Source organism: Mangifera indica, chromosome 8 (assembly GCF_011075055.1).
Source record: "Mangifera indica cultivar Alphonso chromosome 8, CATAS_Mindica_2.1, whole genome shotgun sequence".
In the NCBI taxonomy this organism is placed as follows: Eukaryota; Viridiplantae; Streptophyta; class Magnoliopsida; order Sapindales; family Anacardiaceae; genus Mangifera; species Mangifera indica.
In genome coordinates, this window is record NC_058144.1 from 450902 (window position 1) to 463390 (window position 12489).

At 34.1% G+C, this 12489-nt stretch overlaps 1 protein-coding gene and 1 pseudogene across 1 annotated transcript; one reads left to right on the plus strand and one right to left on the minus strand.

Moving 5' to 3' along the window:
- Nucleotides 1-579: 579 nt before the first annotated feature.
- LOC123222794 lies at nt 580-6533 on the plus strand (annotated as a pseudogene).
- Nucleotides 6534-6862: 329 nt separating this feature from the next.
- Nucleotides 6863-10563, minus strand: LOC123222512 (RGS1-HXK1-interacting protein 1). The gene is made up of 9 exons (XM_044645333.1): nt 10229-10563; nt 9869-9935; nt 9688-9765; nt 9383-9435; nt 8358-8441; nt 7674-7726; nt 7521-7585; nt 7387-7445; nt 6863-7195 (listed from the first exon to the last, which is right to left on the minus strand). Exons 1-9 carry the CDS (start codon nt 10463-10465, stop codon nt 7106-7108), a joined length of 786 nt encoding a protein of 261 aa, XP_044501268.1. The 5' UTR covers nt 10466-10563; the 3' UTR covers nt 6863-7105.
- Between the last annotated feature and the right edge of the window lie 1926 nt (nt 10564-12489).

Consider the following 12489-nt stretch of genomic DNA (forward strand, 5'->3'; position numbering starts at 1 on the left):
AGCTCCATTTGGCATTGATTGTGATTTTTGGTAGCTAATCCGACCAATATCTCTCTTTCTTACTTCATTTGACATCAACTCTATCATCAGTTACTCCTTATTTATGCTCAAATAGAGATTTAACTACTCTTACAATTTTAATGCATGACATGATTTGATCTTTTTCAAATTTTTATCATACCTTACCCCTTGTAACATGATCTTATTATTCTCGACAATCTTTATATTGTGATGAGATTGTTTATGATAAAATTCTAATTATATGATAACTAGAGTTTTATGGATTAAATTATAAATTTTTAAACTCATAAAAAAGTTAAATTATCGTATTTAAAATGCTAAGATGAAAAAATATATAAGATTTTTTTTTCAAAATCTTTGACGGTGAAATTACTATTATATTTTCCAACGTTTGTTAATTTTTCTTTAAATAGAGCTGGATTTTGGGTAAAAATAAGTGATTTACGTCTTTAGGGTGGGAAAGTGTTCATTGGCCAAACCTTTGAGTGAGAAACGGGATGTACACAAATTTAAAGCTACAGTTAAATCCATTAATTTATTCATATGGAACCCTTCCCGTCCCGTATCAAATTGAACTCTTAAAAGCCCCGGAGCCGCTTGAACAGGCAAGCTTCTCTTTGAAGATGCTTTGAACAATCCAGTTCCAGCTACATTTTGGAATTTCTGATTTTCTGTTTCACTGCAGAAGATAATAACTCCTAGACTCCACTTACAGATTCTAGTCTAAGGTTTGCTGTCTCGTAAAATAGAAATGGCGATTTCTTCACAAACGCCTGATATTTTAGGCGAACGCCAATCCGGCCAAGAAGTTCGTACCCAAAACGGTAAATCTTTTTTCCTTTTTTTATTTTGTAAAATTTGCGCGCTTAACTGTTCATTTCGCTTGATTTTCTTTTTAAACTGAAGATTGCTTATTTAATTTTTCGGTGTGAGTGCAGTGGTGGCATGTCAGGCAGTTGCCAACATTGTTAAATCCTCGCTTGGACCTGTCGGACTCGACAAGGTATTGTTACTAAGACAATGCTTTGTGTTCTTTCTTTTCTATTCACTGTTTGGTTACAATGCTGAAATCTTTAAAGTTGGCTGATTATTTTATATGAGACTATCCGGGGTCCTACTTGCAATCCAAATAGTTTGGTATAGGTATATGTATTTAAGTTGTTTTCAGACTGCTGTAAATATCCTATCAATAATTGTAATATAGTCTTGTATTGAACTTGGCCTTTGCTTGTGTGATAAGATTTTATCTTGCTCTTTGTTTTTGTGTGTGTGTGTTATTTAATTGCAGGTGCTTGTTGATGATATTGGTGACGTAACCATAACTAATGATGGTGCTACAATTCTCAAGATGTTAGAAGTTGAGCACCCGGCTGCCAAGGTACATAGTCATATTTTATTCTTGTTATGTCTTTGTTGTTGTGTGTGCTTGTCTCTATAGGTTAGCTCTTTTGCAACTCCTACATGTTTGAATTTTCTTTTCTGTGCTGGTAGGTACTTGTGGAGTTGGCTGAGCTTCAGGACAGAGAAGTTGGAGATGGAACGACATCAGTGGTTATTGTGGCTGCTGAGTTACTGAAGGTAACATGTGCCCTTTACCAGATACATGTCTTGGAATCTCTACTTCATGTGGATTAGTAGCAATTTCACTGATATGAGAGGTACTAAGGCTTCGTTATCTGTTGATCTGATCATAATTTCTACAGAGAGCAAATGATCTGGTGAGGAATAAGATTCACCCTACATCTATTATCAGTGGATAGAGTGAGTACCTCTTTTCTTTCAATTTTTTGTCCTTCTTTATAGATTATTGCTCATGTGCTTTTTATTTTAATTGTGGACAGCTTGCAATGAGGGAAGCTTGCAGATATGTTGAAGAGAAATTAGCCGTGAAGGTAAGGCTCCACTGGTGGTCTCAGTTCTTTAAATGTCTTTGTGACCCTAGGATTACTCTAGTACTGGTTGCATATGGTATATTGTGTACCATTGCTGTAATGTCATGCTAGTATAAGACCTAATTGTGAGGTCAATAATTCCTAAGTTACACTCCCCAGATACCATAAAGAGTTCAATTGATGGTTTATTTCTTGGTCTTTGTGATGTGTGGCAATGCTAGGATTAGGTTCCTAATTTTAAGGGTGTTCTTAACATGGTGTTTTTCTTGATTTATTTCATAGGTTGAGAAGCTGGTAAAAAATTCTTTGGTGAATTGTGCTAAGACAAGCATGTCCTCGAAATTGATTGGCAGTGACAGTGACTTCTTTGCCAATTTGGTATGTGTGTGCTTTAGAGTTCTGTTCATTGAAACCCTTGTATTTCTTATATTATTACTTGATAGAATTTTACTGTCATTAAATGCTCACTCTGGACACTTTGATCTGTGTTTTTCAGTATGTTTTGTAAAAGCAAATATTGTTCGATGTATCTTAGTGAAGGAAACCTTGTCTTAAAAGACTGTCTTGGGTGAGAAAAAAGTTCTCATTAGTGAACTTGATTGGATTATACTTTAAGTTATCGGTTTAGGTTGTAGATGCAGTACAAGCAGTGAAGATGATTAATGCACAGGGAGAAGTCATATACCCAATCAAGGTTGGTATTTGCACATTGTTTTATTGGTCATTGAAATTCTTGTATGTAATTCTTTATGGAATGAAAACATTTTACATTTTCTATCTGTATCTGGAGCTTCTTTTTACCCATATTGAACTAACAATTTACTCTCTTTTTCTTCAATTGGAAAATTTATAGTTCCATGGCTTATCTTCTCATATTGCCGGGAATCAATATTTTGAAAGCTCATGGGAAAAGTGCAAGAGATAGCTACTTGTTGAATGGGTATGCACTGAATACTGGCCGTGCTGCCCAAGGGATGCCGCTGAGAGTTGCCCCTGCAAGGATTGCTTGTCTTGACTTTAACCTTCAGAAGACAAAAATGCAGTTGGGTGTGCAAGTCTTAGTCACTGATACCAGGGAGCTTGAGAAAATTCGTCAAAGGTGATTGGTATATGATAGGTACCTGAAGGATGCTGCGGTGCGCAAGTGTTCTTCTCCTCTTCTGGTGTCGTGGAGATGGAATTCCTGGCTACGGCTGTAAGACGACTGAAGATTGTTTCGGCTTTCTATTTGGATGTAACAGTGTAAATTGCAAATAAACAGAACAAGAGAGCCATTAATCTAACTGAAATATTTTATCAAAAGTTGAGTTTGGTTACATTGCATATTTGCTATTCCCATCAACACAATCAATCAACTACTCCGATAACCAACAACAAGAAATTTCCCAACTAGCACAACAACATTCATAAGGTAACTCATTACAATAACTCAAGCAAAATAGAACCCACACACCCACCAGCATTCGAGAGGCTGGGACTCTCCCTACTCCCTTCCTTTCTTTGCTTCACAAAAGTGCCCACTCCCCTCTCCCATCTCCCTATTTCTGTCCTCCTCACTGTCACCCAACCAATCCTCAGATGCCAACTCAGCGTCCCATGTTTTCACAATTTCCATCTCCTCCAGCATACTCCTAAACTTTTGCTGCCTGTCTGCTGTCCTTTCCCCCACTGGAATGCTGCCATCTGGAGCTCCCCTGGGCTGCTTACTAATATTGCTACCAACACTATCACCAACAGCTTTTGGACTGCTGCATTCCGCTCCAATGCTCTGCTTCCTGTTATTGATATTGCTGGTGCCTTCCTTCACGTTCACTTTTCTTCCTCTTCTCTTCCTTTTCACATAGACCCGAGCCCTAACAGTATATGGTTTTAAATTTTTTTAACTCCACTAAAAAAATGATACTATTGTCTGTATCCATATTTCATGTTAATGTCTATACATTTGCGAACTTGGTTACTGATGATACTGATTTCTTCACAGAGAAGCTGATATGACAAAGGAACGCATTGAGAAACTTCTAAAAGCTGGTGCCAACGTTGTTTTGACAACAAAAGGAATTGATGACATGGCACTGAAGGCAAGCCTTTCTTAGTCAAAAGCTTTTATTTGTGCCATTGTAATGTCCATGTTAATTCGGTGTAAAGCACTTTTGAGTGTGCTTAGGGTAACTCCCTGCTTAGATTGTTGTACTTAATTGGTTTACTTCAATTCATTCTGTACCATTTGAGACATTTATTATGCTATTGTGATTCTGTTGTCTAACTAGTTATGGATTTTTGTTGTTAATTCAGTACTTTGTGGAAGCTGGTGCTATTGCTGTTAGATGTGTTCGAAAGGAGGATATGTGGCATATTGCCAAGGCAACTGGTGCAACCATGGTATATTACCTCGTCTTTTGTCATATCATATATGAATCAAGGATTGTAGTTTAAGCTATATATGATTTTTTTTAACTTTTTTCTGAACCCATTGATTTTAATTAATTTTGTGTGGAAAAGCACCAATACTTTGCAGTTCCATTTAAAATAGTTTATAACAACATTTTTTGTATTCAGGTTTCAACATTTGCTGATATGGAAGGGGAAGAAACATTTGATTCCTCATATCTTGGATCTGCTGATGAAATGGTAGAGGAGCGTGTTGCCGATGATGATGTGATTATGATAAAAGGGACTAAAACTACAAGTGCAGTGAGTGATTTACTTTCAATTGAAAGTTAATTTTAAAATATAATTGTATACACTGCTGAACATGACCTGGATATTGCCTATTGGTAAAGATGGAGTGTTTGATTTTGATACTTATATTCTCTAGGTGTGAGAGTTGAGGTAGCCTGCTTCAATTCCATCTCACCACTTTTATCAACAGAATTAAGCCCATGACAACTGAGAAGCATGTGTTCTGTGCACTTTAATCTGTGCAAAACTAGAAGCAAAATTTATCAAATTTGAAGTTCGTTTAATATAGCAAAATATATCATTTTCTCATTGGTTTTATTCGTGTTTCTGATTCTGCTAGTATTGTTATTCCCCAGGTCTCACTGATACTTAGAGGAGCAAATGACTATATGCTTGATGAGATGGATAGAGCTCTGCATGATGCTTTATGCATAGTCAAGAGGACACTTGAGTCAAGTATGGTGAGTTCCACCTTGTGGATTAGTTTCTTAGTCTATTTTTATTATCTTCCCATTGGTACATTCATGTAAACTTTGGACTGATATTCTTTAATGGCCAACAAATCGCCACATATTCATTTATCTTTGTATGGCTCCAAAAATGGGCTTTGAATGTTGTATGCATGGTGCTGTCTCAAAATATCATATAAAATGACACGAGGAATTGGGAGTTGTCATTCTAATTATATGTGCTCATGTTGTGTATAATATAGGTGGTAGCAGGTGGTGGGGCAGTTGAAGCTGCCTTGTCTGTGTATTTGGAAGGCCTTGCTATAACCCTAGGATCCCAAGAGCGGTTGGCAATTGCTGAGTTTGCTGAATCTTTATTGATTATACCACAAAGGTCTGGGATTTTTATTCGAAGGCTTGATTCATTCCCACTGGGTAATTATATTGTTGACACTAGTGGCTTTTATCCAAACAGGTTCTTGCTGCAAATGCTGCCAAGGACGCAACTGAATTAGTTGCAAAACTACGGGCATACCACCACACTGCACAAACTAAGGCTGATATGAAACATTTATCAAGGTATTCAGATTTTATGAAATGTGATTTGTTCTAGTCACATAGGGGCATGAGATATATTTTTTTAAGAACTATGATTTAACTGTACTCTTATGTTTTGCGATAATACAATTCTCTTCAGTTTCCTATCTGAATTAATAATGTAACCATGATTAAAAGAAAAGCATTAGTAGAATACTTTAGGAATTTTATCAATGACTATTTCACTCTTAAATTGTGTCATGTATTTGAATTGGTTTTCCCAAACTGATACAGCATGGGACTAGACCTTTCAAACGGCACCATTCGAAACAACTTGGAAGCAGGAGTTATTGAACCTGCAATGAGCAAAGTGAAGATTATTCAAGTAAAAGTCATGGCTCTTGCAGAAGCAGATCAATATAGGTTTTGTTTCATATTGCTCACTAATTTTTATTCCTAATTCATTTTCTTGACATTTTGCAACTGAAGTAGCCATAGCCATTCTTCGAATTGATGATATGATCAAGCTTGTCAAAGATGAAAGTCAAAATGAGGAGTAGATTAGCTTGCTTGAATTTTGACAGCCACCTTTTTGGGTATCAAGCATGAGGTAGGGGGGTGCTTTGTCATTGGTCGGAATTGAGGATGGCTCTCTGGTTTTTTGTTGGCTCCTCTATTGAATTAAATCTGGAGACAGGATTTGTTCTGTTTTGTAATGTTTGTTCATTTTCTGAAGCCTTAGCCATTTGGGAATGTGGGTGGTATTTTTAGGCAGAAATTTATGGTAAAAGAAATCGTATCGTACTGATATTAAATCTTTATGAAAAAACCCTTGGCTGAGCCTGAGAGTTCTGAAGCCTCCCAAAATCGATTTTAGTTTTTCAGTGTACAAAAAGTATGTAAATCATAAAACGACTTAGTTTGAGTCTCTTTAATAAAATAATTTAATTAAAAGTAGATGTACAAATAAAGAGTTCATTACATTTTTGTATTCAAGGCTTGACCCAAAAATACTTTTCGACTCCAATAAAAAGTCAAGCTAACATTTGTATTTAACCTTTTTATGAAAAACAAAAACCTACGAACTCAAGCTTCTGTAAAATTCACTATCGCTTTGTAAACAATAGAAAGCTAACTCAAGATAGATCTGGCTAAAGTGACCGACAAGTTCATTTCCCTTTTAACATTGCAGATTACAAATAAAAATAAAACGTGAGAATTTCAAGTAATGTCATGCTACATAGCTATTAATGCAGGAAATTATGTGAATTCATGCATCCCTGCTGAGCAAATCTGCGATTTATTTTTAGATGTTAATGCTATAGTTGTGTATAGCATGGTTTATAAGCCCCGGTACAAAGAAAAACTGAAATACACGAAAAATACTTCCAGGTTTCTAAAATATTCCTGGTGCAACCAAATCGCAAAATTGAATTTCTAAAATTAAAAGGAAGTATCTCTACATATTAGAGATGCTATATCTGCTTTAATACTCGTGTAATGATAAGAATACGGATGTGAGAATTCTCAGACAGAGATTCCATAATTACTGATTTTTGCAACCTCCTTTGTTAAAGCATTGCTTTCTCGTTTTGCCTCAGAAGCAAGGTTGGAAACCTGCAAGCAGAATCTCAAATTATCAATGCTCTAGGCAACAAAAAAGGAATACAAACACACAAGACCATTCATCTTTCCACTGAGCCCATGCATTCATACAAGAGAAAGCATCAGAAGGTAATTCATATGACAGTGACTTCAAACATACTCTCTATCATGATCTCCAATTTATTTGCATTAATGTAACTTACATGTGACCGAAATCTAGATGCTTCTCTTCTAGGGAGTTCTCCAAGAATATCTTTCAAGCCTGACACAATAGAAACAACTTCAACTCAACATGAGCATCATTCTTATCTCTGAAGTTTTAATGGTAATTACATACCTGCTGCTTGTCTTTCAATTTTATGAGCCGAACGAATCACACCTTGGATCTGCTTGCCTGCTTGTCTGAAAAAGATACAAATTTTCTGAATAAAAAAATTCAGTTGCAGGAAAAATATGACTAGAAGGCTACCATTCATCTAAAGTCATGTACCTGAGTTTCATCCTTCCACGAACAAACTCATCTTCTGCTACTGATGCTACCCTCTGATACCAGAGATGGAAAATCATGAATTAAATGAAGAGAAATGCTTGGTTGGGACTCAATGAACACTAATTTGATGTACAAGCAGCCAAAGTTTAAGTTATCATACTGATTTGTTAGGCAATATACAGCTTTACGAATAAAAGCATAATGCTTTTTCCAAGGGATCAAGGTTCGTGGAAATCCATATATAATTTTAGAGAGGATGCAATGGACATATTTTAGTACATTGAGTTTTGCAACTTGTTCTTGCTGTACTGAATTGACCCATAAAAACAAGAAAGAAATTGTACTATAAAATAGAATGCAAGAGAATGAGAGTCATCTCTCTCTTTCTGCATGTAAACTATAGCTCATAAGGGAGACTAGTCAACTAGGGAGAAGTTATCTAGTTCACACACATTCCATTGTTTGTTATTAAAATAAGATACTAGATCAAACATTTTGACTCGAATATTCCAGAACTAGGAACAGACTCTTCCACACACAAACACATGGGATAAGTCAATGCATGAAACAACATATAATCATTCACTTCACTATCTGTACCCTAGAAATAAGTGAGGTAAGAAACAATGGAAAGTCCATTTGTTCTACATCCTACTGCAACATGACAGATAAGGGAAATGTCACCTCCAATTTCTCACTTTCAGCCTTCAGGCGGTCAATTGATTGCCGCAATTCCCTTACTTTAGCATCAGCTCTTGAAGTCAAGGTCTGCAACCAGAAACATTTTGCAATAGATTTAACATTTGTATCATGCTTGAGTTATTGAGAAAATTATAATCACTGTGTAACAATATGATAGACCTATACAAGAAGAAAATCCTCCATGTGAAGCGAAAGAAATGAAAACAAAATCAAAAGATGGAAATCTTTTGTTTACGCAGTCAACAAATAGCACAAAATATTGAGATGATCAATAACAGATCAGTGAAGCCTGATTTTCCAAATTAAAATTTTGCCAATACAGGGATATTAAGACATTTCTTCTCTAGGAAACTTATTATAAGCAAAGATAAGGTTCCAGGGATGCGAACCAAGCTACTCATGGTAAATTTTGTTTAGGTTTTACAAGGAATATGATGCATAATATTTGCATGCAGACACCAAAATTTAGTTTAACTTCTTTCCGGTAAATATCTAGCCAGCAACAGAGCCAGATATGCTCTTGCTGATTGGAGTCAGTTTAGACTTCAGTGAAACTGGCAAAGATACCACCAAGTTCTGAACAAGCATATTACATCCTGGCAACCCCAAGCAGAATAGAAAGATCGTTGTCCTAATTCCTTAATGACCAAAAATTGTTAAAGAAAGTTTGCCTCCTGCTTGAAATCACAATTTCTTATTCCTGTGTGCAACTTCCAAATCGTTAAGGAACAATGTTACCTACTCTAAACCATCTCTGACTTCTAATTTAAAGAAGTCCTTAAATAACTTTCAAGGTTAGCTTTTTAAACACAAAAAACTCAAAATTAGGGGTAGGGTTTCAGATTGAGAGACAGCTATTAAGGCGCAGACACCTAAGAAGCTATCATCCTAGTGGTGTCTCCTCCCCTAGTAAGAATGGGAAGGGACAGGTCAGGGTTCAAGCCTCCGCTTGAGAGCATAAGTATCATTGGTCAAGCATTAACAGAAGGTAATATTATTTGGCTCACCTCTTCACTCATCAAAAGACGCAGGGTGTTGTAATACAAGAAACGTCTTGGCCCTGCATGTTATGACTGAATTACATGAAAGCAATCATAAAAATTAATCAACTCAAAAATAAAATATTATAATGTAAAGAAAATGGTTTTTGTGAATATTTTTAAGCATAATGAAGTCTTTACAATTAATGGGCCAAAATCACTGAATTGAAAACGGTTTAGAAACTCATTAACCAACTTTACAGGATGTGAAACGTAACCCACAATGATATGATAGGCTTAAAACGGGTGAATATATGCATTCTAGGACATACCCTTCAATGCAACAGATCCCAAACCAATGGCAACTCCGCTCGTAGTCAATGGATGAGAAGCTGCAACATCAATACCCTCTGCAAGAAAAAAGTTTAACACATTATCATTTTTTTATAAAATAAAATAAACGGTTAATTAAAAAAAAAAAAAAAACTTAGTAACAGGGCAGGTAACACAGACCTTTAACCTTTCCAAAGAGGAGGCTCTCATAAACAGCGTACTCGGATTTAAAATCTTGAAGAGAGTCCTACATTCAAGAATCAGAAAAAGGCTACATTTTATCTCTTGAAAATTTACATGCTGAAATTTTGACTCAATTGCAGATAGCAAATAGAATTCCAGATTATAACAAATTGCAACTCAGTTTTTCTTTTTTTTTTGTGTAAAATAAAACAATCCACCCATTTTAATTTCTTATATAAACGGAAAATTTCAAACATTGCCGCTTCATCTACAATTCGAAACCTTAAAAATACAATTTATCTATACTTTCGCATTCACTTCCTAAGGAACCAAATAAGAGAGCTTCTAGAAGTTTACGATGGTTTGATGAAAATGAGCAGAAGCAGTGAGACGAATTTGAGAAAGGCGAGATCTGAAGGTTTGGGTTGCAGAATCGATCGACTCTTCAAGAGTCTTTTGATAAATCATAGCTTGCTGCACTGAGTACTCGATCCATCGAGCGACATTTTCTAGGGTTTCCGATCTTATAACAAAATCAGTAGGCCGTGACGAGTTTGGATTCTCTCCATCTGACGATTCTGCTACGGCTACCATTTCAACGTGTTCTAATATATTCCGAGAAGATGTTCTGGCTCTCAAACTAAAACGATCCGTTTATTTTCTGTTTTAATACATATCCGTGGCGGTCACAGCTTTCTGGCTTTTCGATGACCCGACCCGCAACAATAAGTGGGTATAAATGGTTAAAAAATATTTAGGGCAAAGGACTATTTTTCACACAAATTTTAGCCCAATCTCAAAAGTATATATACAATAATTACAAATTTTAAATATCTATTTATAAACTAAATTCTGTTAAAATTTTTTGTTAAAAAAAAATTAAAATTATTATTTTCTCCTAAATCCTAAAACCCTGAAAATTTATAATATTTTTCACCTTATTTGGAAAACTAATATTTCCTTCATATAATTAAGTTTTGAAAAGTGATATTTTCCCTCTTTCAAATTTCCTAATGATTTTTCAACAAATGATGATTGCTCTCTCCCTCTGACACATTCTCTCTGTCAAAAGTTATCTTCCTCTAATTAGATTTTGTCTGAATTCAAAGAATTCAAATAAAACCTTTTGTCTGAACGATGAAAATGTCATCTAAACAAATTATCGTCGTCTAGATGACAATGACCTATCCAGACCAAGGGTTCATCATCATCTAGAAAAAAGGTTTCATCTGAATTCTTTGAATCAAAATGAAATCCATTCGGATGGAAAGAAGGCACCAGAGGGAGACTCATTGTCGGAAGGGAGAGTGGTCGTCACTCATCAAGAAATTTGAAAAGGATAAAATATCACTTTTCAAAACTTAATCATAAGGAAAAAAATATTAGTTTTTCAAATCAAGAGAGAAAATTATTATAAATTTTTGGGTTTTAGGGTTCAGGAAAAAAATGAGATTTTATCTTTTCCTCTAATAAAAATTTTAACAAAAGTTAATTCATATATAGATATTTGAATTTTTCAATTACTATAAATATGTTTTTAAAATTATACTAAAACTTGGATAAAAAATACTCCTTAACCCAACTATTAAAACACATGCAAATAATATTATGTAAAAATTAATACAAATAGGAATAATCTTCTTGCATTACTGTACATAATCATTGGTTATATATTACCCAATGTTTTGTAGGGTTAAGTTTTAAAAGTTGGATTGACTTATTTTAATTCGATTTAATTTTGTTTAGGTTAAACTTTAGATAAACTCAAAACAAAAAAGTTAATTTGCATTTAACGATAAGTCAAACTCTTTCTAACTCAATATTAGCTTGATTTGGTTTGTGGGTTTGGCTTGTGACTTGTTTCTGATTATTTTAAATAATTTTTAAAATAATACCGTTTTATCTAATATTATATACAATAAATAATTATTAAAATAATATCTTTTTTTTATTATTAAATAAAATAATATCATTTTATTAATAAGTCTCAAACTCAACCCATAAATTTAAACTACAAATTTTAAGCACAAACTCAAGAGAAAGTTTTAATTTAAAACTTACAAATTAAATCAAGCTCAAACTACCTTTAACTCTAGTTTTAAAATTTTGATTCAAACTCGAGCTATCTTATTTTTTATTCGAGCTAAACTCAAGTCATATGATATTTAAACTCGATTCAATTTATATCTATCTCTAATGTCATCATCTGATTGTATGTTTAATTTAAAATTACTCAATCACATAATAACATGTACACGAAAAGGTTAAAATTGATGAAGCTATCTATGACTCGACTAGTTTCAAGTTGAGTTCAAACTAAGTTTAAGTAAACTATTACTCAATTTGCTAAGCGTGTGAGTTCTTTAAACTCGAGTGAATAAAATGAATTGGAGTATAATTTATCTTATTTTATGAAACCCGAATAATTATGTAGACCTAAACTTACAAAAATACATAATTTTAAGGTACAATTATGTAATTTATTCCATGTGTGTAGACCAATATTATAAATTTATAAATAGGGTGATGTTATGTGTATTTATTTTAAATACATAAATTAATATATATTTAATATATATTATCAAATAATTAAATATTATTTTATCTTCAATTTAAAA

Bases quoted from the DNA above. Each gene is read 5' to 3' on its own strand.
- LOC123222512 (XM_044645333.1), bottom strand. From the start codon at position 10,465: ATGGTAGCCGTAGCAGAATCGTCAGATGGAGAGAATCCAAACTCGTCA. The intron at 9,936-10,228 runs GTAAACTTCTAG...TCTTGAATGTAG, and splicing joins CTCATTTTCATCAAACCATC to GACTCTCTTCAAGATTTTAA. The intron at 7,586-7,673 runs GTACATGACTTT...TATCTTTTTCAG, and splicing joins CGTGGAAGGATGAAACTCAG to ACAAGCAGGCAAGCAGATCC.